The sequence below is a fragment of the Eptesicus fuscus genome, chromosome 12 (assembly GCF_027574615.1).
Source record: "Eptesicus fuscus isolate TK198812 chromosome 12, DD_ASM_mEF_20220401, whole genome shotgun sequence".
NCBI classification, from domain to species: Eukaryota; Metazoa; Chordata; class Mammalia; order Chiroptera; family Vespertilionidae; genus Eptesicus; species Eptesicus fuscus.
This window is the reverse complement of record NC_072484.1, coordinates 81638924-81665575: the sequence shown is the minus strand read 5'-3', so window position 1 is coordinate 81665575 and position 26652 is coordinate 81638924. Positions and strand designations below refer to the sequence as shown.

Here is a 26652-nt window from a genome sequence, read left to right as displayed (position 1 = left end):
GCTCATTCATGTAGGTCAGTAAAAGCAAATCTTGATTATGCCACAAAATGTATATATATTTTTAGTGTTTGCATGGATATTGACTTTATGACATTGAACAAGTTATTTCACTTTTTCCTTAATCTGAAAAATGGTTTTAATAACATTTTGTATTTTTTATTTCCATTCCTCATTTTTTCCCCCAAATAAAAGCAGTCCTTGTGGAGATAGTGCAGAAAAATTCCAAAGGAAAGTGAAAGTTCATCCTTTCCCACTAAGTCTCACACCTGATAGAATTGCCTTAAAATGTTTTTTTCTTCTTCTTCTCTTTTTAATTTTTAGGTTAATTCCCAAATGTAAAAATACCACATCTCTTTCTATATTTTGATTTTTCTTTCAATTCTAAACAGTATCTGTTGCTTGACTTTCTAGTAAATATGAAATTTAGGTCATTATGTTTTCTACTTTGTTTCTAATTCTGCTGTTACATTTTTTTGGTTCCTATTCCGGTGTTGATTATTCTTAGCTTTTTGCAGTAAATTTCTGTTTCTTGGCCTATCAGTTTCAGACAATACATCTTCAGTTCCGAGCATTTAACACCCATCTATTTCTTTTTGTTTTTCCTAGCTCCACACTTCCTTTTCTTCCAGCCTTAATTTTCTATTTTATTGTCAAGATTTATATTATTTGGTTTATAATTCTTTTTTTGTGCTTCTAAAGGAGATTCTAGAAATTAAGTACTAATAACTAGCCTTTGTTATGTAAGTATTAACCACTGTTAGAACCAAGTAGTGTGGAGCTGTGGAGGAAATTCTGTTAACTAAGTGTTGCTGAATTGATTGGGTGTTGTCCCATGCACCAAGCAATGCCCTAGTTCCAGGCCCTGGTTGCAGGCTCTATTCCCGGTAGGCGGTGTGCTAGAGGCAGCTGATCAATATTGCACTTTCACATCGATGTTTCTTCTCCCTTCCTCTCTCTCTAAAAATCAATAAATTAATCTTTAAAAATAAAATAAACCTCTGCCCCTTAAAGGAGAAATATAACCAAGTCCCGCTCGAGTGAGGAGAGCTCATGGACATTATTTTTTAAATTTGGTATTACAATGTGTTCTCATCTTGTAGCCATTCAGTTTTTCTTCAAGATAGGTATTCTGGAGTTCTGAACCTTCCTTTTCTAATTTGGGCATTTTCTTTCTAGGTTCGTTAAAACAGCTGTCATTCTGGGATTACTTTACACTCCTGGGTTATGGCTATTATTTGGATTCCATGTCTTTCTTTTTTTTAATTACATTTTTATTTTAGAGGAATATAGGATGGGGCAAAAGGAGGTTTGCAGTTGTGAGTACATGAAACAGAGTTTATTCTTGTATTATTATTTATCAATCATTGTATTATTTTCCATACGAACAACTGTAAGCCTACTTTTGCTCCACCCTCTATAATCATAAGTAGTTGTTTTAGGAAGGATATGCTGGTGATAAACTTTGTAAGTTTTGAATATTTAAAAATGGCTTGCCTTTGTTTCTGATTGAAATTTTGGACATAGAATTTTAAGTTGGTAATACAACTTTTCTCTCTGAACTTTTAAAGTTTTGCTCTAGGATTTAAAGCACCCCCAGTGTTGCTAATGTGGTGGTTATCCTTTTGTAGTAACCTTCTTTACAGTCTTTATGGTGATATCTTTATCTTTGGTCTGTTAAATGTGTTCAGTGGTAGGCTTTTTCATTCCTTCTGGCAGGTACGGTACCTTTTCAGTTTTAAGACTTTAGGTCTGGGGAATTATCTTTGATCATTTCTTTCCTCCTTTTTTGTTTTCTCTAAGACTCTTGATGGATGAATGTTGGACTTCCTAGATTGAAGTTTCATTTGTTTATTACACTCTGGAAGAGTTCCTCCTTTACTTGGCCTTTGAACTATTCTGTAGAACTTATTTCAGTAATTGTATTTTTAATATATAAGACTTCTATCCTTGCTCCCTCCTGCCTCCCTCCCTCCCTTTCTGAGTATCATGCATATTGTTGTGTTTGTTTAGACCCTTCTACTAACAAAATAATATAGCTACAGTTATTCCATGTTCTGTTTTTTGTTATCCACTCTTAATTTTAGACATTTTGGTAGATGTTTAGTGGTTTTAATTTGCATTCCCACATTTCCCTAATAAATAATTATATAAAACCCCTTTTAATATACTTACTGGCCATTTGAATGTCTTTTGTGATGTGACTTGCCAAGTTTTTTGACCATTTTTATATTGGGCCTTCTTGTTTTTTTCATACTTATTTGTAAGAGTTCATTATATACCCTAGATATCAGCTCTTACAGATTATATTTTGCAGATAACCAGCTCTGTAAGTCTATTCAGAGTTCTGCTTGACTTCTCAACTTACCCAACACCCTTTCCCATTGGCAAGTATCTCCAGGGGAAAAGAGGCATCCAGTGTTCTACGCTTCCCTTCTTCCCACAGTCCTGGCTTCTCAGGTCCTTGCTGCCTTTGTAGTGCTTTATGCCTTCAAACATATGTGTTTGATATTATGTTCAACTTTTAGGTTTTAATGGACAAAGTAAAAGTCAGTCATTGGGGGACATGGAAGATATCCAAGTCCTCCTGCATTGCAGTTTTTCAAGGAGCTTCTTGACTCTTAGGTTCTCCACATAATTTTAGTCATCTTTTGAAGTTATGTAGATACACACACAACCTTTTGGGGCTTTTATGGGAAATGCATTGGAGAAAATTAACATTTTGTTACCAAGTTTTCTTAATCATGAACATTGTAATCTCCATTTACCAGTATTTAGATCTTTTACAGTGTCTCTCAATAAAGTTTTATAATTTTCTTCAGCTAAACTATTGCAGATATTTTGTTAGATTTATTTTTAGGTACCCTATGTTTGTATCAAATCATAAATGGTACCTTTTTATAATTATATTTTCTGTCTTGTTGGTAAATAGAAGTAAAATTTGACTTTGTATAACAATCTTGCTATACTCCTAATTGTGATAAATTATCTGTAGAACTCTTTTGGATTTCCTGTGCAGACCAACCTATCTGTGAATAATAACCTCTTTGTTTCCTTCTTTCCAATTCTTATGCTTTTTTTTTTTCTTTCTTTCTTTCTTTCTTTTTCTTGTCTTAATGTGCTGGCTAGGATCTCCAGTACAATGTTGAATAGAAGCGGTGATGGGGGCATCCTGATCTTGTTCCTGATTTTAGAGGAAATACTTTCAAAGTTTCACAGTTAAGTATGATGCTTGCTGTAGGTTTATTGTAGATAATCTTTTCAGGTTAAGGCTGTTCCTTTCTATTACTAGTTTGCTAATTTTAAAAAAATGGATGTTGAATTTTTCAGAAGCCTTTTCTGCATCTTTTAAGAGGATCATGTTTTTATTCTGTAACCTGTTAATGTTTTTCTTCTGTAATCTGTTAACATGGTAAACTACATTGATTTTCTAATATTTAAGTCAACCTTGTGTTTCAAGTATAAAGTCAACCCAATCTTTCTGTCTCTGTCTCTCTCTGTCTGTCTCTTTTGTGTGTGTGTGTGACTCAATTTGAAGACAGTTAATTCAGGATTTTTGTCTCTAATAATGTGTAATATTGACTTATAATTAAAAATATATATATACTTTTCCTCTTCTGGAAGAGTTGATGTAAGATTAGAATGATCTGCTTCTCAAATGTTTGATAGAACTCCCTTGTAAAATTGCTACTGGTTTTTTCTTTGTGGGGCACTTTCTTAACTACTATTGTAATTGCTTTGTAGGATTGTTCGTATTTTCAATTTCAAACTGGTTTTGTTAGGTATATTTTTGTAGAAAATTGTCCATTTCATCCATATTCTTCAATTTATGGCATTAATTTGTTAATCTCTAATTTTGTGTTACCTGTCTTTAATGTCCCTTTTATCTTTTTGAACAAGCTTTCTTTTCCTTGATCAGTGTTAAGAGCTAAAAGTTTGCCAATTTGTAAGATTTCAAAGAGTTGGGTTTTTGTCTTATATGCTCTTAAATGTATACTTTCCCATTTCATTAATTTCTGCCCATTTCTTTCTTTATACTTCCTTTGGGTTTATTTCTATTCTTTTTCTGATTGCTTATTTTTTAAATTTTAACATAGGCAGTTAAGACCAGGAATTTCTATGTATTGCTTTCCTTGTTCACACAAGTTTTGATGTGGAGTGTTTTCATTTGTGAATATTTTTCTATTTTCTTCTGTGGATTCTTTAATTTATCACTTATTTAAAAGTTTTGGTTTCAAATATAGAGTCATTTTGGTCAGCTCCTGGTCTTACTCTTCTTTCTGGCTTCATGGTACACATGTGTATAAATAAATATGACCCACAGGTGGGTTACCTCTGAGTTCAGAATTGACTGAGAATCACCAAATAGGTGGATTTATGAGGCAGCAAATGGCTAAAATTATAAACTAGGGTTTGTTGAATAAATAGATGGTAAAATCTGAAGCAGGAACTGCCTGTTACCCTCATTTTACACCCAAGAACAAGTCATTAGGGAGTGGCATGGAGGAAATCTTGTCCTTTGAGAATTAAAAAAAAAATTTTTTTTTATTGCTTTTAGAGAGAAGAGAGAGTGATAGAGAGATAAACACATCGATTGGCTGCCTCCTGCACGCCCGCTACTAGGGATCGAGCCCGAACCCAGGGCATGTGCCCTGATCAGGAATCCCAACTGGTGACGTCTTGGTTCATGGGTCAATGCTCAACCACTGAACCACACAGGCTGGGCATCCTTTGAGATTTGTGATCACTCATTTCCTTGCTCTTCAAAGGTATTTTCCTCATTGGATACTCAGCTAGCTTGGAAATTCAGTTGTTCTAGAAGTTTTACTGTTATATAAGATGTATGGATTTTTAGCTTTAATATTAAAAACATTATTTTCTTATATTGCCCTTTGATATTTAAGTTGGAGTAAAAAATTAATTGGCTTTTGGATTACAAATCTGTCTTGCCCCGGCTGGTGTGGCTTGGTGGTTGAGCATCTACCTATGAACCAGGAGGTCAGGGTTTGAGTCCTGGTCAGGCACATGCCAGGGTTGCAGGCTCAAGCCCCAGTATGGAGCGTAAAGGAGGCAGCTGATCAGTTATTCTCTCTCATCATTGATTTTTCTATCTTTCTCTCCCTCTCCTTTCCTCTCTGAAATCAATAAAAATATATTTTAAAAAAATCTGTCTTGATATTGTAAATTTACTGCTTAGTATCAGAAGTTATGCATATAGTGTTGTAAAAATCTAATTGGTCAATTGATGATAATGCTGTAACAAATATTATGTACTGGTAGGGCTTAGTTTAAAAAGGAACATTTTTATTGGTTATAAATTTCATAGTCAAACAAATACAAGTTTTCCCTTGAGCATAACCAGATTATGAGGTGGTTAGTAGAAATGAATAGACTACCAAAATTAAGAGTACAACAAAACAAAACTAACACCATAACTTGAATGTAATTTGGTGGGGGTGGGCTGGCAGCATAAACAGGAATGATTCTAACTGGTATGTGGAAATATTGGTTACTAGCACATGGCTATTGATAGAATGCTGGAAAATAAGATTTTATAGTATATAAGAGGCCTGGTGCTTGAAATTCGTGCACTTGCGGGAGGGTCCCTCAGCCTGGCCTGAGCCCTCTCACAGTCTGGGAGCCCTCAGGGGATGTCTGACTGACGACTTAGGCCTGCTCCCCCTAGAGCCGTCAGTCAGACATCCTTAGCACTGCTGCAGAGGTGGGAGAGGCTCCCACCACTGCTGCTGTGCTCGTCAGCCGTGAGCCTGGCTTCTGGCTGAGCGGTGCTCCCCCTGTGGGAGTGCACTGACAACCAGGGGGCAGCTCCTGCATTGAGCGTCTGCCCCCTGGTGGTCAGTGCGTGTCATAGTGACCAGTTGTTCCACCATTCAGTCGATTTGCATATTAGCCTTTTATTATATAGGATTTTTATTTTTTATTTTTTATTTTTTTTATTATATAGGATTTTAAATAGGGTTTTTATGTTCTTGGCTATTGGCTTATGTTTCTTTTTTCTTTCCTTTTAGAATATGGTTTCTAGTTTTAGGGTTTCTGAACTACAAGTGTTACTAGGCTTTGCTGGACGGAATAAAAGTGGACGCAAGCATGACCTCCTGATGAGGGCGTTGCATTTATTGAAGAGTGGCTGCAGCCCTGCCGTTCAAATTAAAATTCGAGAATTGTATAGACGCCGATACCCACGGACTCTTGAAGGACTCTCTGATTTATCCACAATCAAATCATCAGTTTTCAGTTTGGATGGTAGCTCATCACCTGTAGAACCTGACTTGGCTGTGGCTGGAATCCACACGTTGCCTTCCACTTCAGTTACACCTCACTCACCGTCCTCTCCTGTTGGTTCTGTGTTGCTTCAAGATACTAAGCCCACGTTTGAGATGCAGCAGCCATCTCCCCCAATTCCTCCAGTCCATCCTGATGTGCAGTTAAAAAACTTGCCCTTTTATGATGTTCTTGATGTTCTCATCAAGCCCACGAGTTTAGGTAAGTGTTAGACAAATCCATTTCTTCTAGATAAAAAATAAAGCAAGAGACCTGATTTGCTGTTAAAAGATAAAATTGAGGCATTAATGCTAAATGTTTAAATGTACAGATAAAAAAATATTGGCAACCATTACTGAAACCTAACAGAAAACTGTTGATTTCAACATTCTCATTCTTTTGGCTTAAAACTCAAATTGCCTTTGTATGTATATGTATGGGAACAGACACAAATTTTCTTGCCTGTGATATTCTGTGTTTTGATTCTTTTGTTATTTTTACAAAGAGACTTAGTTTTTGTTTAACATAGCTTTTAAACTGCTTTCCTATGAAATAAACTTTTTATACTTAACTAGAGGTCCAGTGCACAAATTTGTGCACCGGTGGGGTCCCTCAAGCCTGGCCTGCGGGATTGGGCCAAAACTGGCTCTCTGACATCGCCTGAGGGGTCCCAGATTGTGAGAGGGTGCAGGCCAGCCAGGCTGAGGGACCCCACTGGTGCACAATCGGGGCTGGGGTGGGACACGGGAGGTTGGCCAGCCAGGAAGGGACTGCGGGAGGGCTCCAGGGCATGTCTGGCCCATCTCGCTCAGTCCTGATCCACCGGACCCCAGCAGCAAGCTAACCTACCAGTCAGAGCATCTGCCCCCTGGTGGTCAGTGCACATCATAGCAACTGGTTGACCGGTTGACTGCCCCCTGGTGGTCACTGCACATCATAGCGAGTGGTTGAGCAGCCTTAGCATATCATTAGCATATTACACCTTGATTGGTTGAACTGCCGACCGGTCAACTGGACACTTAGCATATTAGGATTTTATTATATAGGATTTTTTTTTTCTGAAGTGGCAAAGAAGTTTGACACATTTCTTTGCTTTTTGTTTAATATTCATCAATTGCTCAGAAAATATAAATTTTATCATACTACTTAAAGTTGATATAGGTATCTAACAAATTTTTATCTGGGTTGATGACTTCTGTGTTGGAACAGCATAATTTCTTACTGCTTAATGAAATTATATGCAGAGGTATTTGGATTTATTGATGAAATAAACTGTTTGGAAAATGGTATTTCATAGTTAACCTGGGCGATTACTTTCTTTTCCATCTCGTGAAGACCTTTTTTGTTTCCAGTTACTTGAAAACTCATATATATTAGTGTGCTCTTTTCCTTTGTGTAGGATTATACTGCAGCACATCTTGGTTGTGCCAGAGGAAATTTTGAGGGGCAGAGCTGGTTAATGGAGTCAACATGGCCTGTTTGGTTGGTAGGCCAAGGCGGCTATGCTTTTCCAGGCCCTTGCTTTGCTTTCATTTAACAATATTGAGCCAGGCAGGTAGAGTAATGCATTTTTATCCTTCCATTATATTCATTCTGCTGTAAGGATTCTGTACTTGTTCGCATTTTTATTATTTGTACAGAGTCCTATGAGTAGAATTATTGCATCGAAGATAAGAACATTTTAAACTCTTGATAACATATTGCTAAATTAGTTTCTAGAAGAGCTATGCTAGTTTAAATTACACAAAGTGAGGAATGTCTGTCATTGCATTTTATTTCCTGCCTTTATTAGTTATTAAAAAAAATCTTTGTATTTTGATGGATAAAAACTTCTGTCTTCTTTAGATTATTTTATTTCTAAAATTAATAATAGGAGCAAACATTTCAAATGTTTATTACCCACTGCCTTTTTAAAATACTTTTTCGTCTTTAACTTTATTTTTTTACAGCATCATTTATCTAGTTAAAATGTTTTCATAATTTTATTTCTCCCTTTGTCATGGTTTTTTGGTTTATACCATGCTACCAATGCACAATATCATGGCTCATACATACGTTTCTTTCTCAGCAATTATTGCAAGAAAGCAACTATTTCTTTATATGTATTTTGAGAAAAATTTAGACTTGTGATATATGTTTAGGTGACCCTACCTCATTGAACTCCTCAGGAATATGGACAAGGTGAGGACTGAGAAAATAAGAGAGCCTCTGGGATCATGGTTACAGTGGAAGTTGTTTCAGAGACATAGTTGAATGCCCAGAAAAAAAGACTAGAGACAGAGAAGATGCAGCAGTGTGTCTTCTCTGCTTATTGGTATCCCTGGTGCACTAAGGGGTGAACTCTGGAGAGGCTTCCTGCTTTGTTCAGAAATAGAAATATTCTTGCTTTTCTGTGTTCTTCATAGTGTTTCTCTTTCATTAACTTCAGTAAGTTTAAAGAAAAGTAGGAGGATTTTTATAAGTTTACTAAAATAAAACTTTTGTATTTCATTTGGCTTAGATAAAATACTGCCAGAAGTATTTTGAAAAGTGGCTTAGAAAAACTTGTTTTGCTCATGGTTAAAATGTAAGAAATATATATATATATGAAATCTCAGAATTTATAAAAAATAACTTCTTACTTCTGAGCTAAAACTTATCTATATATTTTTCAGGAGTTTTCTCTATCATTGTTTTTATAAGCATTATAAACTGATTCTTGTTTTAAAACACGGCTTAAACATTTTGTTATTCTGCCTTCTTCCCTAAAGAGAAAAAAATTTTTTCTTAATGTATTTAGTCTTATTATGTCTGATTGATGAAACACTCAATGAAATCCTAAGAAATGTTCTTTTTGAAAAATATGTTTAATTGATTTCAGAGAGAGGAAAGGAGAGGGATAGAAACATCAATAATGAGAGAGAATTACCAATCGGCTGTCTCTTGTACACCCTCTACCCAGTAATGTGCCTTGACCGGAAATCAAGCCCGCAACCCAGTCATGTGCCCTGACCGGAAATGCTCTACCACGGAGCCATTCCAGCCGGACTAAGAAGTCTTTTAGATTTTGAGGTAGAAAGTTTAAAAATCAGCGTAGTACCATATAGTCTGCCAAATAAAGTGGAAAAATTTAATGTTTTCCAGTAATGACCTTTAGTTGAAAATTTTTTATTTCACATGTCTAAGGCAATGTAATATGGTGTGGTTTTATGATGTTGGAAATACTTTTAAAAATAAAAATCTCTGGGAAAACTTATTTATTTGGATACTGCTATGGAGAAACCTGTTTAAATTTGGGAACTGAGAATTAAAAATCTTCAGGATTCAAAAGAAATATCAAATCCAAATTTTAAAGCTTATATTTTGGACAACTACAAGCCAGTTTGTGTGTTTTTTACTTTATATACAATTGATTAGAGGATTTTTAAACTGTCAACATATTGTTAAGTAGGAATTGACAACATAGGAGAGACTGGAAGAGTCCTGGTAGGAGAAACAGATATAAGAGGTTAAAAATATCATTCCAGAATCTCTTGTGATATTGAATCCAAAAGATCTTTAGTATTGAAAGAATTGCTGTTACAGCATGGCACACAGATTGATACTAAAAAATACCAATGATGATGAGTATATTCTATTTAAGAAGATACCTTATTATATAGTTGGCAGTTTGGAATCATTTTTATTCAAAATGATTAAAATTAAACTATGTTAGCATTTGAAATGGCAGACTGGCATCTAGAACAGCTGAGTGGACACAATACTATATTAGGTTCTCTGTACCTATGATTATACTGTAACTAATGGGCAATCCCCTAATCTAAAAACAAACCAAAATCTCTGTTCTCTTAAATAGCTATTGTGATTTGCTCTCACAGACAGTATTTTTCTTTTCAGTTTTCTTTTTTCTTTAAGAATTTCTTTTGAAGGTGAAATCCTTTGAGAATTGTCTATTTTAAAAACTTGTCTATATTCAGTCTATACAAAGATTATATATAAAATATTAAGTTGTAAGGAGTATCAATGAAATTAATACCTATGAAACCTCTACCCATTTTTTTTTTGTTAAATCCTCACCTGAGGATGGAAAATATGTTTATTTACTAGTATTTTAGACAGAGGGTGGATGGGAGAGAGGGAGGAACGGAGGGAAGAAGAGAGAGCGAGAGCGAGAGCGAAACATCTATGTGAGAGAAATATCAATCCTCCTGATTTACATTGGTGAATTCACTAAAGATCTTGCACCCAGCTTTGCATTTTGGGTACATGTTAATCAGGCTTATCAGAATGAATCAAGAATTACAGATGTTGAGTAGATAATTTAATAGTCCTGTCTCCTTTTCTCCTGCCTTTCAGTGCTGTTACTTTTGCTTTAAAGTTATATTTTTAAGGAAATCATAAAAGAACAGCATATTACTTTACCATTACCATTTATTAACTTCTTTTGTGGTGGTTTTCATTCCCGAAAATTTGGTTTTGAATTTGGTATCATTTTTATCCTAATAATTTCCTTTTACAGTTCTTGTAGTGTATGTCTGCTTTCAACAATTCTCTTGGCTTTTGTTTATCTAAAAGTCATTATTTCACCCTGTTTTTGAAGAGTATTGAATTTTCAGTTGACAATTTTTTCCTTTCACTACTTTGAAGATGACATATGGCCTACTTTGTTTCTGAGGAGAAGTCAGCCTTTATTCATATTGTTCCCTTGTACGTATGGTTTGTTTTTTCTCTAACTGCATTCAAGATTTTATAGTCATCATTAGTTTTCAATAATTTGAATTTGATTTGACTAAGTGTGTGGTGTTGTTTTTTTTTCTTTACTGTATTTCTTTTACTTGGGGTTTGATCTGTGAGGACTTTACCCCCTTCCTTCAAAGTTAGGGGATATTCTTCCATTATTTCTGCAAGCTTTAAACATTTTTACATATTTTTTTATTTTATTTTTTTATACTCCATTTTCTCTTTTTATGGGACTCCATTTGTACCTGTGTTAGACTATAGTTTCTGGCAGGAGAGACTAGTTACTCATACATTAACTACGATTGAAAATGCAGTGTGTTTATCTCTAATCTCCAAATATACCTGGTAGGTTGGTAAATTTGACAGTTAAGAGGTCATTGGTAATATTAGCCCTCGATAGAGAGTGGAAAGTAAAATCTGCACAAGAAAGAGTTGAAGAGTGAACAGGAATTGAAGAAGTGGAGAGACTTACTACTGTAGTTCTGTGTTTTATGTGCCATAGTTATGTTTATGACTTACAGTTTGCCTCCTTTTAGGCCTTCATCATAAACATCTTCCCCTCTGTTTTTAAATGTTCTGGGAGCATAATTGCTATAATAAATTACCTATGCTTAAAGAAAAAAAATATTTTTTTACTCATGGAGTTAATATTTTTCTTGATTTGGTGTGACTGGGGATTGAAGACTTTGATATTGGATATTCAGCTGGCATCTTGTTTATGTTCATACATTAAGAAAACTGGCTAGTAACACATAAGGGCTATTTTGCCTTACTCTATATGTTACTGCAGTATTTTTTAGGAAGCAGAACACCTGAGATCTCTATATTAGTTTTACTTTTGTCTTAATGAGCACTAGAATATCATTAATACACTAGTATGAATGTGTTTAAATTCTTGGTGAAGTAATAAATTATGATTTTTGATAATATGGTTAAGGATGATTTTATTAGATATCCTTTTAAACTAGATAATCTTTTATATGCAAAACATTATGTATTTTAATAACTATCAACTTAGATATTTTAAAGTTTTGAATTTTCTCTTCTATGAATGATCTGTCTAATCTATACTAATAAAAGGGTAACATGCTAATTAGACTGGATAGACTGGACGTCTTCCAGAAGTCATTCCAGATATCCTTCCTGACAAAGCCGGGGCCCAGGTGAAGCCACCCGGGATCCTGGGTGCCTGCCTGGGCGAAACTGCCTGGTTCCGGGTGCCTGCGGCCAGCCAGAGGGAGGGAGGCCCGGGTCCTGGTTGCCTACGGCTGGCTGGAGGAGGGAAGCCTGGGTCCTGGGTGCAGGGGCCAAAGCAGAGGTAGTTAGGGGCAGTCAGGCAGGCAGGTGAGCAGTTAGGGGTGATAAGGCAGGCAGGCGAGTGGTTAGGGGCAATCAGGCAGGCAGACAGAGGCGGTTAGGGGTGATCAGGCAGTCAGGTGAGCAGTTGAAGTGATCAGTCAGGCAAGTGAACAGTTAGGGGCATCAAGAAGGCAGGCAGAATGGTTAGGGGCAATCAGGCAGGCAGGCAGAGGTGGTTAGTGGTGATCAGGCAGGCAGGCGAGCGTTAGGGACAATCAGGCAGGCAGGCAAGCAGTTATGGGCGATCAGACAGGCAGGCAGGTGAGCCGTTAGGAGCCAGTGGTCCCGGATTGCGAGAGGGATGTCTGCAGAATCGGGCCTAAATCGCAGTCGGACATCCCCCAAGGGGTCTCGGATTGTGAGAGGGTGTAGGCCAGGCTGAGGGACCCATCCCCCTGTGCATGAATTTTGTGTGCCGGGCCTCTAGTCCTATATAATAAAATCCTAATATGCAAATCGACTGAACAGTGGAACAACTGGTTGCTATGACCCACGCTGATCACCAGGGGGCAGACGCTCAATGCAGGAGCAGCCTGCAGGCCCCAGGCCAGCCAAGGCAGGTGCCAGTGGGGGCCCCCCTCAATCACCCTGCCGGTCGCCCCACAGATAGGCCCTGATCACTGGCCAGGCCTAGGAATGCTACCCGTGCACGAATTTCATGCACCGGGCCTCTAGTCCTATATAATAAAAGGCTAATATGCAAATTGACCGAACAGCAGAATGACTGGTCGCTGTGACCTATACTGACCACTAGGGGGCAGACACTCAATGCAGGAGCTGGCCCCTAGTGGTCAGTGCGCTCCCATAGAGGGAGCGCCGCTCAACCAGAAGCCAGGCTCATGGCTGCCAAGCGCAGAGGTGGTGGCGGGAGCCTCTCTCGCCTCTGTGGCAGTGCTAAGGACCCCTCTGAGGGGTCCCGGACTGCAAAAGGGCACAGGCTGGGCTGAGGTCCCACCTCCCCCTCCTCCCTCCAGTGCACGAATGTTGTGTACCGGGCCTTTAGTTGAATATAACGTATCAAAAACAAACAAAGCAAAGAAAGAAACGAAACAAAACAGAAAAAACTCCAAAGACACCTGAATCTGGGATAGAGTTCAACTGTGGGAAGTTTTTTAAATTTTTATTTTATTTATTTATTTTCTTTCATATACATACAGATTTCTTAAATATTGACAATATTTGGGATTTTTTTACTTGATTAGATTTTCATTAGATGATACAATATAGTCAAGAATGAAATGTAATATTGAAGGGTTGTGTTAGAATAAAAAATGTGTGCTAGAATAAAAATGCTTAAAATGGATCTGTTTTAGAGTGACTTTACTTTGATGATTTCAAGATGATTGCAATTTAGTACTTATTTATTTTGAAGTATTTTAGCCATAAAAAATTGAGAATTTGGCAGACACTTTATCAGAATTACCCAGTTGCTGTAGGTTACAATATCCTTGGATTTGTTATTTTAATATTAACCTTTTTCTTCCCTCCCCAGTTCAAAGCAGTATTCAACGATTTCAAGAGAAGTTTTTTATTTTTGCTCTGACTCCTCAACAAGTTAGAGAGATATGCATATCCAGGTAAGAGGAATGTTTGGAATATATTTCTCCGTGAACATTGGTGTATTAGTCTGCTAAGGCTGCTGTAATAAAGTACCACATCCTGGGTGGCTTAAACAGCAGAAATTATTTTTTAACATTTTAGGAGGCTTGAAGTCTAAGATTCAGTGTTTACAGATTTGCTTTCTCCTGAGTCCTTTGGCTTTTGGATGGCTGCCTTCTTGCTGTGTGTACTCATATGGCCTTTCCTCTGTGCACCTGTGCATCTCTGGTGTCTCTTTCTCTTTTTATGTGGACATCAGTCATATTGGATTAAAACCCCAATCTTGTGACTTCATTTAACCTTAATTACATTTTTAAAGTTCTCATCTCCACATATGTCACATTAAGGGTTAGAGCTTCAATAGGAATTTTGGGAAAATACAATTCATTTCATACCAGTTGGACTACTACTTTTTAAGTAAGTGTGGTGTATACCTTGACTAAGGTTACCCGAATATTTAATAAATATTCAGTATTAGAAAAATATTTAAACTTTGAGTAAAACACCAGAGTATCTTCTGAATTACTTTTTGTCACATTTGGCAATAATGTTTTTAATGAAAAATTTATTTCAAATATAGCAACACAAAAAAGATTTTGTGATAGTCCAAAGACAGGATGATCATATATTATATCATCCAAACTGAGGCATTTTTAGAGTGAAAGTAGACATTAGTAATTTTTATGAGATAAGAACATCAACTGGTACTATTCTGAGCATAGTACAAAGATTAGTCCAAAAAATCGAAGTAACTAGGGGATTCAGAAAAAAATAGAGAAAATTTATAGGAGGAAATTGCCAAAGAAGTAAAATGAATGTAGCTTGATGTAGTCCATGTTCATCTGTGGTAAGGGATTGAGTTAGTTAAATTGGAAGTACTTTCAATCTTGAGGATAGTAATAAATCAGCCAACAAACAAATAGAACAAGTACAATATTATAATTCATATCCAAAACCATGTTATTAATCTTAAGTTTTGTTTGTTATTTAGGGATAATCCCTTGCTTGAGATTAGCATTTACTAAGTGTTTTATTGGGTGCAAAGCACTGTATTATATGGTACTAGTGACCCGGTGCATGAATTTCCCTCATCCCAGCCTGCACCCTCTCCAATCAGTAACATCCTTCTCACAATCTGGGACTACTGGCTCCTAACCACTCACCTGCCTGCCTGCCTGATCGCCTCTAACTGCCTCTGCCTGCCTGTCTGGTCACCCCTAACCCCTCTGCCTGCCTGATCACCCCTAACTGCCTCGCCTGCCTGCCTGATTGCCCCTAACTGCCCTCCCCTGCAGGCCCGATCTCACCCCCAACTGCCCTCCTCTGCCGGCCATTTTGGTGCTGATTGGTCGGTTTCTATGCCAGTCATCGTCTCTGGGCCTATCTCTGGGCCTGATCAGAGAGGAGGCCCACAGAGAAACAGAGGCACAGCTGCTGGCAAAGCCTGGAGAGAAAGAGAGAGGCAACGGCTGATCAACAGCTGCCACAGAGGCTGTGGATCAGACCCTGCCTCTCTTCGGGCCTCTATCCGGGCCTGATCTGCAGCCTCCTTGGCAGTCAGTGCTGGGTCACTGCATCCGCACTGACTGCAGGACTGACTTCCATGATTCGGTTGAGCCTTCAGTTGGTCATTACAGACTCTGAGTTTTTATATATTATGATAACTCCTTTCTACAGGTTGTTTTCCACAAGTCTTGTTAGTGAACCAGTTTATATTCATAAAATGATCATTGGCATTGCGAGGTGTCATATGAAAAGAGCCAATTCAGTAAGGACAAGTGAGAGCTGATTAATAGGAGGCAGAGATTACTTTTAATCTTGGTGGTCTGGGAAAGCTTCACTAGAGTGTTGGGTGGGCCTTTAAAGGAAGATTATTTAGAGTAAGTAGATTTCAAGATACATTTTAAAATAAAATTTTAAAGTTTGATCTATGTGAATATATTCCCTAATTAAGAAATGAATGATTAAAATTTAATTAATTTTAATTTACAAGTTTAATTATGTTCTAGAGATGGGTGATGGTGATGGTTGATACTCAACCACTGAGCCATGCTGGTCGAGCACCACCAAAAACATTAAAAAATATATATTTTTATTGATTTCAGAGAGGAAGGGAGAGGGATAGAGAGTTAGAAACATCGATGAGAGAGAAACATCGATCAGCTGCCTCCTGCACACTCCCTACTGGGTATGTGCCCGCAACCAAGGTACATGCCCTTGACCGGAATCGAACCTGGGACCCTTGAGTCCGAAGGCTGACGCTCTATCCACTGAGCCAAACTGGTTAGGGCTCAAAAACATTTTTTAAATTAATAACAAAAGTAAGGCTATTTACAATTCTCCTTCCAAAGAAAAAATAAAACTCACATACACATGTACATAAAAACCCCAGCCTTATCAGAGTCATCTAATCAAAACTCTCCTTCTGAAGTGGAAGTAAAAGCTTGGTATCCATTACCGTGCTTCAGTAATTATCAAAATTTTGGTAGTCTGTACCATATATGACCTCCCCTCCACATTTTTCCTGAAATATTTTATTTATTTATTTATTTATTTTTTTATTTATTTATTTATTTTTTTTTAATTTCTTTATTGATTAAGGTGTCACATATTTGTCCTCATCCCCCCATTCCCATCCCACCCCTCTCCCCACGCATGCCCCAATCCCCTGTTGAACTTAACCATTGGATAGGCTTATATGCATGCATACAGGTCCTTTGGTTGAACTCTCCCCCTCCCCCCACCCTCCCCCTACCCTCCCCTATCCTCCCTCTGAGGCCCGATAGTCCGATCGATGCCTCCTTGCTTCTGGTTCTGTTCTTGTTCCTCAGTCTATGTTGTTCATCATTTCCCCTAGATGAGCGAGATCATATGTCACTAGATATATACTAATAAGAACTGAATGTAAGACGAGCAATAATAGTTATGCTGACAGGCAAATGAATCAATCTGTAGCGAGCTTCCCCCTGGACCAACAGTTCTTTTGAGACCCAATTTCAATGTCCAGTAGTTCCTTATGTGTACATGTCAGCACTGACCCCTCAGCTCTGGATGGTGGACAAATGGTGGTAATGGAGGTCCGACTCCCTCTGGTTTGGTCTCGGCCGAACCCAGGGGCACGGCGTCACCCGGACTAAGGGGCACGTGGCCTCACCCATACCCAAGGGGCGCGTGGTCTCACCCGGGCCTGGGACCCAGCCTCACCCGGATGGATCCAGGGGCGCACGGCCTCACCCAGACCCAGGATCTGGCTTCACCCGTACCCAGGGACGCTTGGCCTCTCCCAGACCCAGGGGCACGTGGCCTCACCCGGGCCTAGGTGCACGAGGCCTCATCCGGATCCAGGGACACATGGTCGCACCCGGACCCAGGGACGCTTGGCCTCTCCCAGACCCAGGGCCACTTGGGCTCACCCGGGCCTAGGTGTACGAGGCCTCACCCGGATCCAGGGACACATGGTCTCACCCGGACCCAGGGACTCTTGGCCTCTCCCAGACCCAGGGCCACTTGGGCTCACCCGGGCCTAGGTGCACGCGGCCTCACCGGGATCCAGGGACACATGGTCTCACCCGGACCCAGGGATGCTTGGCCTCTCCCAGACCCAGGGCCACTTGGGCTCACCCGGGCCTAGGTGCACGAGGCCTCACCCGGATCCAGGGACACATGGTCTCACCCGGACCCAGGGACGCTTGGCCTCTCCCAGACCCAGGGCCACTTGGGCTCACCCGGGCCTAGGTGCACGAGGCCTCATCCGGATCCAGGGACACATGGTCGCACCCGGACCCAGGGACGCTTGGCCTCTCCCAGACCCAGGGCCACTTGGGCTCACCTGGGCCTAGGTGCACGCGGCCTAACCCGGATCCAGGGACACATGGTCTCACCCGGACCCAGGGATGCTTGGCCTCTCCCAGACCCAGGGCCACTTGGGCTCACCCGGGCCTAGGTGCACGAGGCCTCACCCGGATCCGGGGACACATGGTCGCACCCGGACCCAGGGACGCTTGGCCTCTCCCAGACCCAGGGCCACTTGGGCTCACCCGGGCCTAGGTGCACGCGGCCTCACCCGGATCCAGGGACACATGGTCTCACCCGGACCCAGGGATGCTTGGCCTCTCCCAGAACCAGGGCCACTTGGGCTCACCCGGGCCTAGGTGCACGAGGCCTCACCCGGATCCGGGGACACATGGTCGCACCCGGACCCAGGGACGCTTGGCCTCTCCCAGACCCAGGGCCACTTGGGCTCACCCGGGCCTAGGTGCACGCGGCCTCACCGGGATCCAGGGACACATGGTCTCACCCGGACCCAGGGATGCTTGGCCTCTCCCAGACCCAGGGCCACTTGGGCTCACCCGGGCCTAGGTGCACGAGGCCTCACCCGGATCCAGGGACACATGGTCTCACCCGAACCGAGGGACGCTTGGCCTCTCCCAGACCCAGGGCCACTTGGGCTCACCCGGGCCTAGGTGCACGAGGCCTCATCCGGATCCAGGGACACATGGTCGCACCCGGACCCAGGGACGCTTGGCCTCTCCCAGACCCAGGGCCACTTGGGCTCACCTGGGCCTAGGTGCACGCGGCCTAACCCGGATCCAGGGACACATGGTCTCACCCGGACCCAGGGATGCTTGGCCTCTCCCAGACCCAGGGCCACTTGGGCTCACCCGGGCCTAGGTGCACGAGGCCTCACCCGGATCCGGGGACACATGGTCGCACCCGGACCCAGGGACGCTTGGCCTCTCCCAGACCCAGGGCCACTTGGGCTCACCCGGGCCTAGGTGCACGCGGCCTCACCCGGATCCAGGGACACATGGTCTCACCCGGACCCAGGGATGCTTGGCCTCTCCCAGAACCAGGGCCACTTGGGCTCACCCGGGCCTAGGTGCACGAGGCCTCACCCGGATCCGGGGACACATGGTCGCACCCGGACCCAGGGACGCTTGGCCTCTCCCAGACCCAGGGCCACTTGGGCTCACCCGGGCCTAGGTGCACGCGGCCTCACCGGGATCCAGGGACACATGGTCTCACCCGGACCCAGGGATGCTTGGCCTCTCCCAGACCCAGGGCCACTTGGGCTCACCCGGGCCTAGGTGCACGAGGCCTCACCCGGATCCAGGGACACATGGTCTCACCCGAACCGAGGGACGCTTGGCCTCTCCCAGACCCAGGGCCACTTGGGCTCACCCGGGCCTAGGTGCACGAGGCCTCATCCGGATCCAGGGACACATGGTCGCACCCGGACCCAGGGACGCTTGGCCTCTCCCAGACCCAGGGCCACTTGGGCTCACCTGGGCCTAGGTGCACGCGGCCTAACCCGGATCCAGGGACACATGGTCTCACCCGGACCCAGGGATGCTTGGCCTCTCCCAGACCCAGGGCCACTTGGGCTCACCCGGGCCTAGGTGCACGAGGCCTCACCCGGATCCGGGGACACATGGTCTCACCCGGACCCAGGGACGCTTGGCCTCTCCCAGACCCAGGGCCACTTGGGCTCACCCGGGCCTAGGTGCACGCGGCCTCACCCGGATCCAGGGACACATGGTCTCACCCGGACCCAGGGATGCTTGGCCTCTCCCAGACCCAGGGCCACTTGGGCTCACCCGGGCCTAGGTGCACGAGGCCTCACCCGGATCCAGGGACACATGGTCTCACCCGGACCCAGGGACGCTTGGCCTCTCCCAGACCCAGGGCCACTTGGGCTCACCCGGGCCTAGGTGCATGAGGCCTCACCCGGATCCAGGGACACATGGTCGCACCCGGACCCAGGGACGCTTGGCCTCTCCCAGACCCAGGGCCACTTGGGCTCACCCGGGCCTAGGTGCACGAGGCCTCACCCGGATCCAGGGACACATGGTCTCACCCGGACCCAGGGATGCTTGGCCTCTCCCAGACCCAGGGCCACTAGGGCTCACCCGGGCCTAGGCGCACGAGGCCTCACCCGGATCCAGGGACACATGGTCTCACCCGGACCGAGGGACGCTTGGCCTCTCCCAGACCCAGGGCCACTTGGGCTCACCCGGGCCTAGGTGCACGAGGCCTCACCCGGATCCTGGGACACATGGTCTCACCCGGACCCAGGGACGCTTGGCCTCTCCCAGACCCAGGGCCACTTGGGCTCACCCGGGCCTAGGTGCACGAGGTCTCACCCGGATCCAGGGATCCACGGTCTCACCCGGACCCAGGGACGCCTGGCCTCCCCCACACCCAGGGGCACGTGGCCTCACCCGGGCCTAGGCGCACGAGGCCTCACCCGGATCCAGGGACACACGGTCTCACCCGGACCCAGGGACTCCTGGCCTCCCCCAGACCCAGGGGCACGCGGCCCCACCCGGGCCTAGGTGCACGAGGCCCCACCCGGATCCAGGGACACATGGTCTCTCCCGGACCTAGGGGTGCGTGGCCTCTCTCAGACCCAGGGGCACGTGGCCTCACCTGGACCTAGGTGCACGAAGCCACCCGGACCCAGGGGCGCATTACCTCTCTCAGACCCCTGGTCGCGTGGTCTCACCCGGATCCAGGGGCTCACGGCCTCACCCGGACTCGGGACCCAGCCTTACCCGGATCCAGGGGCCCACGGCCTCACCCGGACCCAGGGTTCAGATTCGCCCGGACCCAGGGGCACATGGCCTCACCCGAACCCGGAATCCAGCTTCACCTGGACCCAGGGGCGCGTGGCCTCACCCAAACCCAGGGGCGTGAGGCCTCACCTAGACCCAGAGGCGTGTGACCACATCTGAGCCCAGAGGCTCGCAGGCTCGCCTGGACTCGGGTCTCAGCGGGGTTTCGTCTTCTTGATCCCCATTCCTGTTGGTCAATTCCCTCTCAGCAATTCCTTCGGTCATTTTCTCAGAGCTCCAGGGCGGCTGCCGCAGAACTCGTTGGGCGGCGGGCTCGGCAAGGCTCCGGTGTGCCCGGTGCCCGGCGGTGGGCTGGTCCGGTGTCGCTGCGTCGGCCCTTGGGTCTGCAACGGTGGCCAGTCGCTGAGCGTGCGCACCTGGCCACTTCGGGGCATTGAGATTCTTGAAGGACTCGGAGGTCAGCAAGCACGGAGTCTCCCACCCCATGTCTCCCAGGGGCTCGTCTGTCCGTGCTCGGCAGCGAATGGAGCCGTCCCCTCAGCCGGAGACCGCCGGGGGAACTGCGCCGAGCACGTTCCTGGCCACCATTGTGTCGCCTGAGCCATAGTTCTTAAAGTGTGGACTTTGGGTCACCGGCATCAGCATCATCCTGCGTACCCCTCTCTTTTATTCTAGTTGTAGAGCATCTGCTCAGCCAGCCCCCCGGGATTTCTGGCTGGTGTCTGCTCTGCTCTCCCGTCGTAGTCTCAATATTGTTGTGGTAGGCAACGATCAGGCTGCCGCCCTATGTCTCCATCTTGGTCCTCCTTTGTACAGTTAAGTCTTGATTGTTGTTGGTGTCACTGGGAGGAACTGTCCTCCAGGCCAATTGGCCGTGAGGACCCTCTTTGTCCATATAGGAAGAGTTGCTGTGCAGGAGACATGTTTGTGGGCCGGGTCTTGATGCAGCGATGCCTTGGCGCTCACTGAGTCTGCCTCTAGAATGCCTCCCTTATGCAAGTGATTGAAATCTGGTGTCATCTCCCACCAACCACTAGATGCCCTCGTTTCTGGGTCTCCAATGCAGTGTGGGTCAGCCACTACCTGAGGCACTCAGCAGGAAAAAGCTTCTGCTCAGCTTGGCTGGGGCGGAGCTACAGGGTGGAGCCTACAACCTTGGCTTCCTGTCAGCCCCGCCCTATGAGGCTCCTGTGTCTGTGTCCCTCTGTATTCCTTGCAAACACCTCTGAGAGAAACGCGCCCTGGAGTTTCGCCCACTGCCAAACGGTCCAGTCCCTCCCCTAATGAATCTGGACTCCCAGATTCTCGCCTGGAACTGGGTTTCAGTGCAGTTGGAACTGGGTCTCAGCGCAGTCTGGCGTCCCTGTCTCCTTCCCAGCAGGGCCACCCAGTGGCGCAGGCAAAAGTCCGTCCTCTGCGCACCTTCCAGTGCGCGCGTCTGGAGCTGCCGCTTCTCTGTGCCTCCGCCACCACAGCCCAAATTCATTCCCCCAGCGTGCGCCTGGCTTCCCAGAGTTTCGCCCGGAACTGGGGTTCAGTGCAGTCGGAACTGGGGTTCAGCACAGTCCTGAACTTATGTCTCCTTCCCGCTAGGGCAGTTCAGTGGCGCAGGCAACAGTCCGTCCTTTGCGCCCCTTCCCGTGCGCGCCTCTGGAGCTCTGCCTTCCCCCGCTCCTCTGTGCCTGCGCCCCACAGCCCAGATTCATTCCCCCAGCCTGCGCCTGGCTTCCCAGGGTTTCGCCCGGAACTGGCGCTCAGTGCAGTCGGAGCCGGGGCTTAGCGCACTCCGGAGCCTTTATCTCCTTCCTGCCAGTGAACGCCGGCCAGGCCGTCAGCCGCCCCTTCCTCTCCGGCTCCATCCTCCCCGCAGGCGCGCGTGCTCGTGTCTCCGCCAGTTTCTCCATACCTCAGGCTTTTACGGCTCCCCCGATTGTCCCCGTGGCCTTCTCCTTCCCCCCAGCTGTGGGCATTTCAGTCCGCCAGCTCTCCTGTGGTTCTGGACGATGTCCGTTCTGACCTCTAGTTGTACCTTTGAAATTGTTGTGCCCGGCTGCAGGTTAGGTGTTTCACCTATGCCGCCATCTTGGTTTCTCCTTTTTCCTGAAATATTTTAAAGCCAATAACAGGCATCATATAATTTCACCCAGAAATACTTCAAAATGCATCTCTGATTAATTTTTAACACAATCATAATTAAATCATAATTCATAATCCCTTAATATAAAACAATGTCTAGCCCATGTATTACTTCGTACTCCTAAATTAGTTTTACTTTGAAGTAATTATAGATTTACTGAAAAGTTGTAAAAAGCGCAGATATGCTTTTCACCTAGCTTCCCTTAACATCTTGCATAACCATACTTTAATTATCAAAACAAAGAAATTAATACAATACTGTTAACTAAATTACAGACTTTATTCAGATTTTACCAGTTTTTCTACTATTGAATTTCTGTTCCTGGATTCAATCCAAGATCCCAAATTATATTTAATTGTGTCATTTTAATCTCTTTCAGTTTGACAGTTTCTTAGTTTTGCCTTGTCTTCTAGAACTGTTGATGCATTTTTAAAAATATATTTTATTAATTTTTTACAGAGAGAAAGGGAGAGGGATAGAGAATTAGAAACATTGATGAGATAGAAACATCGATCAGCTGCCTCCTGCACATCCCCTACTGGGGAATGTGCCCGCAACCAAGGTACATGCCCTTGACCGGAATCGAACCTGGGACCTTTCAATCTGCAGGCCGACGCTCTACCAGGGGTCCTCAAACTTTTTAAACAGGGGGCCAGTTCACTGTCCCTCAGACTGTTGGAGGGCCGGACTATAGTTTAAAAAAAACTATGAACAAATTCCTATGTACACTGCACAGATCTTATTTTGAAGTAAAAAAACAAAACAGCAAAAACACCCGCATGTGACCCACGGGCCGTAGTTTGAGGACGCCTGCCACTGAGCCAAACCGGTTAGGGCTGGAGTTATTCTTTTTTATGAAAGAGCAGGTCCTTTCCCTCTATTTATTTATTTATTTATTTATTTACTTACTTACTTACTTACTTACTTGTATCTGTGTGTCCATGTGGGCTCTTGGGTACTTTGAGGGTTGTAATTCAATGCTGTAAGTAATTTATGTTGTTGCTCAAACTGTTCTACCTTTGGCCATTAGACATTCTTTCAGGTTGGTTAACCCAATTTCTTTCTATTTTCCACAGGGATTTTTTGCCAGGTGGTAGAAGAGATTATACAGTCCAAGTTCAGCTGAGGCAAGTTTGAAATTTTCTTTTACTCTAATAATATTTGCTAACTATGTGCATATAGTCATGATTTTGAAAATACATAAGCATGTTTGAGTATTCTATTTAAGAATAATTTATTTTTTCTTCTTTAATGCAGACTTTGCTTGGCAGAGACAAGCTGCCCTCAAGAAGATAACTATCCCAATAGTCTATGTATAAAAGTAAATGGAAAACTTTTTCCTTTGCCTGTAAGTTGCTTTTAATTCACCAGGAGGTCCGGTAGAGTAGGTAAAGACTAATTATGAGTAAATAAATTATTGATTGGATAATGGGTATATGGGAGTTCATTATACTTTTTTCTTTCTTTTTGTATATGTTTTGTATATGAAATTTTCAGTAATAAAAAGACAAAAGACATCTTTGAGGCAATTGGGAAATTTGAATATAAACCTTACATTATATAATTTTTTAAAATTATGGTTAATTTTGTAAGGTTGCGATACTTTTTTTTTTTAAGATCTTAATAAAGATGCATATAAGAGTGACTGTGGATTAAATAGCATGCCTAGAATTTGCATGTAAATACTAAGGGGCAAAACCAAATGTGTGTATGTATGAAGTGTGTATTTTGGTGTGGGCTGATGAGGCCAGAAGCAAACAAAGCACAGTTAGCAACATGTTGATAATTATTGAAGCTAATTGGTGGGTACTTATTGTTCTCTTTTCTTTTGTATATGAAAAGTTTTAAAATACAAAGTAAAAAAGTAAATCTGTATTGGTAGTATTAAAGTAGTAGTACCTTAATTAGAAAATACTAAAGGAACAGCATTCTTAACTTTTGTCAGAATTACAAATAAGGTAGGATGTCATCATTGCATGTAACAGGAAAGGTTCTTTGACTATATCTTTTATTGAAATGTTAGATTGAGACTGAAACAAAATCTTTCACTGGCTCTTCAGCAGCCTTTATTAGAAAGCTTTTAGATTTTCTTCAGAGGTCCCCTGTCAAATGAACTTCATTTTATTTATGCGTAAGGTATGGAAAATTGTTAGAAATATGTGAAGGTTAAGTATTTATATTTTACAAATTTCCAACTACCGTATATTCTATTCTTAATAACGGTAATAGATGTTGAATGGAGGTGATGCTGATCAGAGGGAGACTACATGTTAACAGATAACTCAGAATTACCAGTGAAATCAAACTAGTCAAGTTAAAATACTTGAGGTGATTAGGAGTAGTACCATATTTGATTTTGAATATGCTAACACCTCATTCTTATAGTCATTGTTATTATTTTCTTACCCCCTATTATTGCCCTCTTTCACAGACTAACTTAAAACATTATAACTTAGTGTCTAAAATTCTATTTTACGAGTTCACTGTTTAGCTGGTTCATGAGTTTTTGTCACCTTGTTTTTATTTGGTTAACCTACCAGTGGATGTACCAGAAGACAGAATTACCTTTCAGGCCAAATATAGGCAAAACAAAGGTTCCATTCAAATTTACCCAGACATTGGTATTGATATTCCATGTGCTTGTTGCTCATTGAACCATTTCCTAGAGTTTTTAAATGAGTGTTTTGTTGATTTATTTTACTTGAACAACCTTAGAGGAGCATAACCCTCTTCCACATATTAGTACATAGAGATACATTTCCCTTTTTCATAGTATAATGGAAGTTATTTTCTTTGCCTAATACTTCCCTGCACACTGTTGTATATGATATTCTGTTTTTAATGATATTCAAAGTCTTATCGCAAGTTGTAGATTACAAGTAATCATGTGATTCCCACTTACTAATTACTATCCTACCTCCTATGAAGCAGTGAAGGATGTTCCCTACTTGTGATAGAATGTATTCCTTAGCTCTGCCATGTAATACCATCAATAGAGTATTTCATTTTTTTTTCTAAGATGCATATATTTTAACATTCCTAAACTCTAGAGTTGTCTTACAGTTGCTAATGACCAGGTGGCAGCTGTAATATATTCTCATTGCCTGTACTTGTACAACCTTGATGTTATTTCCATGGTATGACTGGTCAGCTGCACTCCCTGGGTTTTTCAGTCAACAGTGATTTAAGTACATTTTGAGGAAGGTTCATAAATCCAGGGTATTGTGTGAATACCACTTATTGATATCCTATATAATAAAAGTCTAATATGCAAATTGGCCAAACAGTGGAGCGACTGGTCGCTATGACGCACACTGACTGACAGGGGGCAGATGCTCAACACAGGAGCTGCCTCCTGGTGGTCAGTGCGCTCCCACAGGGGAAGCATCGCTCAGCCAGAAGCTGGTCTCACAGCTGGCGAGTGCAGCGGCGGTGGTGGGAGCCTCTCTTGCCGCCTCGGCAGTGCTAAGGACTCCTTGGAGGATGTCCGCCGAGGGCTCCCGGTCTGCGAGAGGGCACAGGCTGAGCTGAGGGAACCCCTTCAGTGCACCAATGTCATGCACTGGGCCTCTAGTATTCTCTTAAGATCCAGAGTGTATCAGCAGTAACACGGGCAGTTAATGTAAGGGTTTCAGTCACTTGCAAGGAAATCTAAGAGATGTGAGTGGAGGTAGAGTATAGTTTTATATTGAAACTAGTGGCATAGCTCGCTGCCACTTGCCTCAGCTGGCCACCCTGCCCACCACTGTTCGTAGCTCTGCGCTGCATTGTAGCTCGCTGCCCCGCCCTCCTGTAGCTCTCTGCCACTCGTAGCTCACTGTCCCGCCCTCCTGCTGATTGGTCGTTACCGTCACAGTGTAACGAACATTTGCATATTACCTCTTTATTATATAGGATACAATAAGTATATAGAATACCTTTATCTCCAGAGCTCATGGTGGCATATAGGAGAATATTATGTGGAAAACTTATCTACTGATGACT

At 43.3% G+C, this 26652-nt stretch overlaps 1 protein-coding gene across 9 annotated transcripts in view; it reads left to right on the top strand.

The window, feature by feature from the left end:
- Positions 1-26652, top strand: part of PIAS2 (protein inhibitor of activated STAT 2) — a 75275-nt gene that overhangs the window by 13320 nt on the left and 35303 nt on the right. For 7 of the 9 annotated variants that reach the window (XM_054723753.1, XM_054723758.1, XM_054723755.1 and 4 more), the window contains 4 exons: positions 6027-6501; positions 13850-13934; positions 23745-23795; positions 23926-24016. In XM_054723753.1, coding sequence (XP_054579728.1) covers positions 6027-6501; positions 13850-13934; positions 23745-23795; positions 23926-24016 — 702 coding nt within the window. Of the gene's footprint in view, positions 1-3126; positions 3216-4744; positions 4767-6026; positions 6502-13849; positions 13935-23744; positions 23796-23925; positions 24017-26652 lie in introns of those variants that run through there. The other 2 variants (XM_054723756.1, XM_054723757.1) reach the window with 2 other exon arrangements.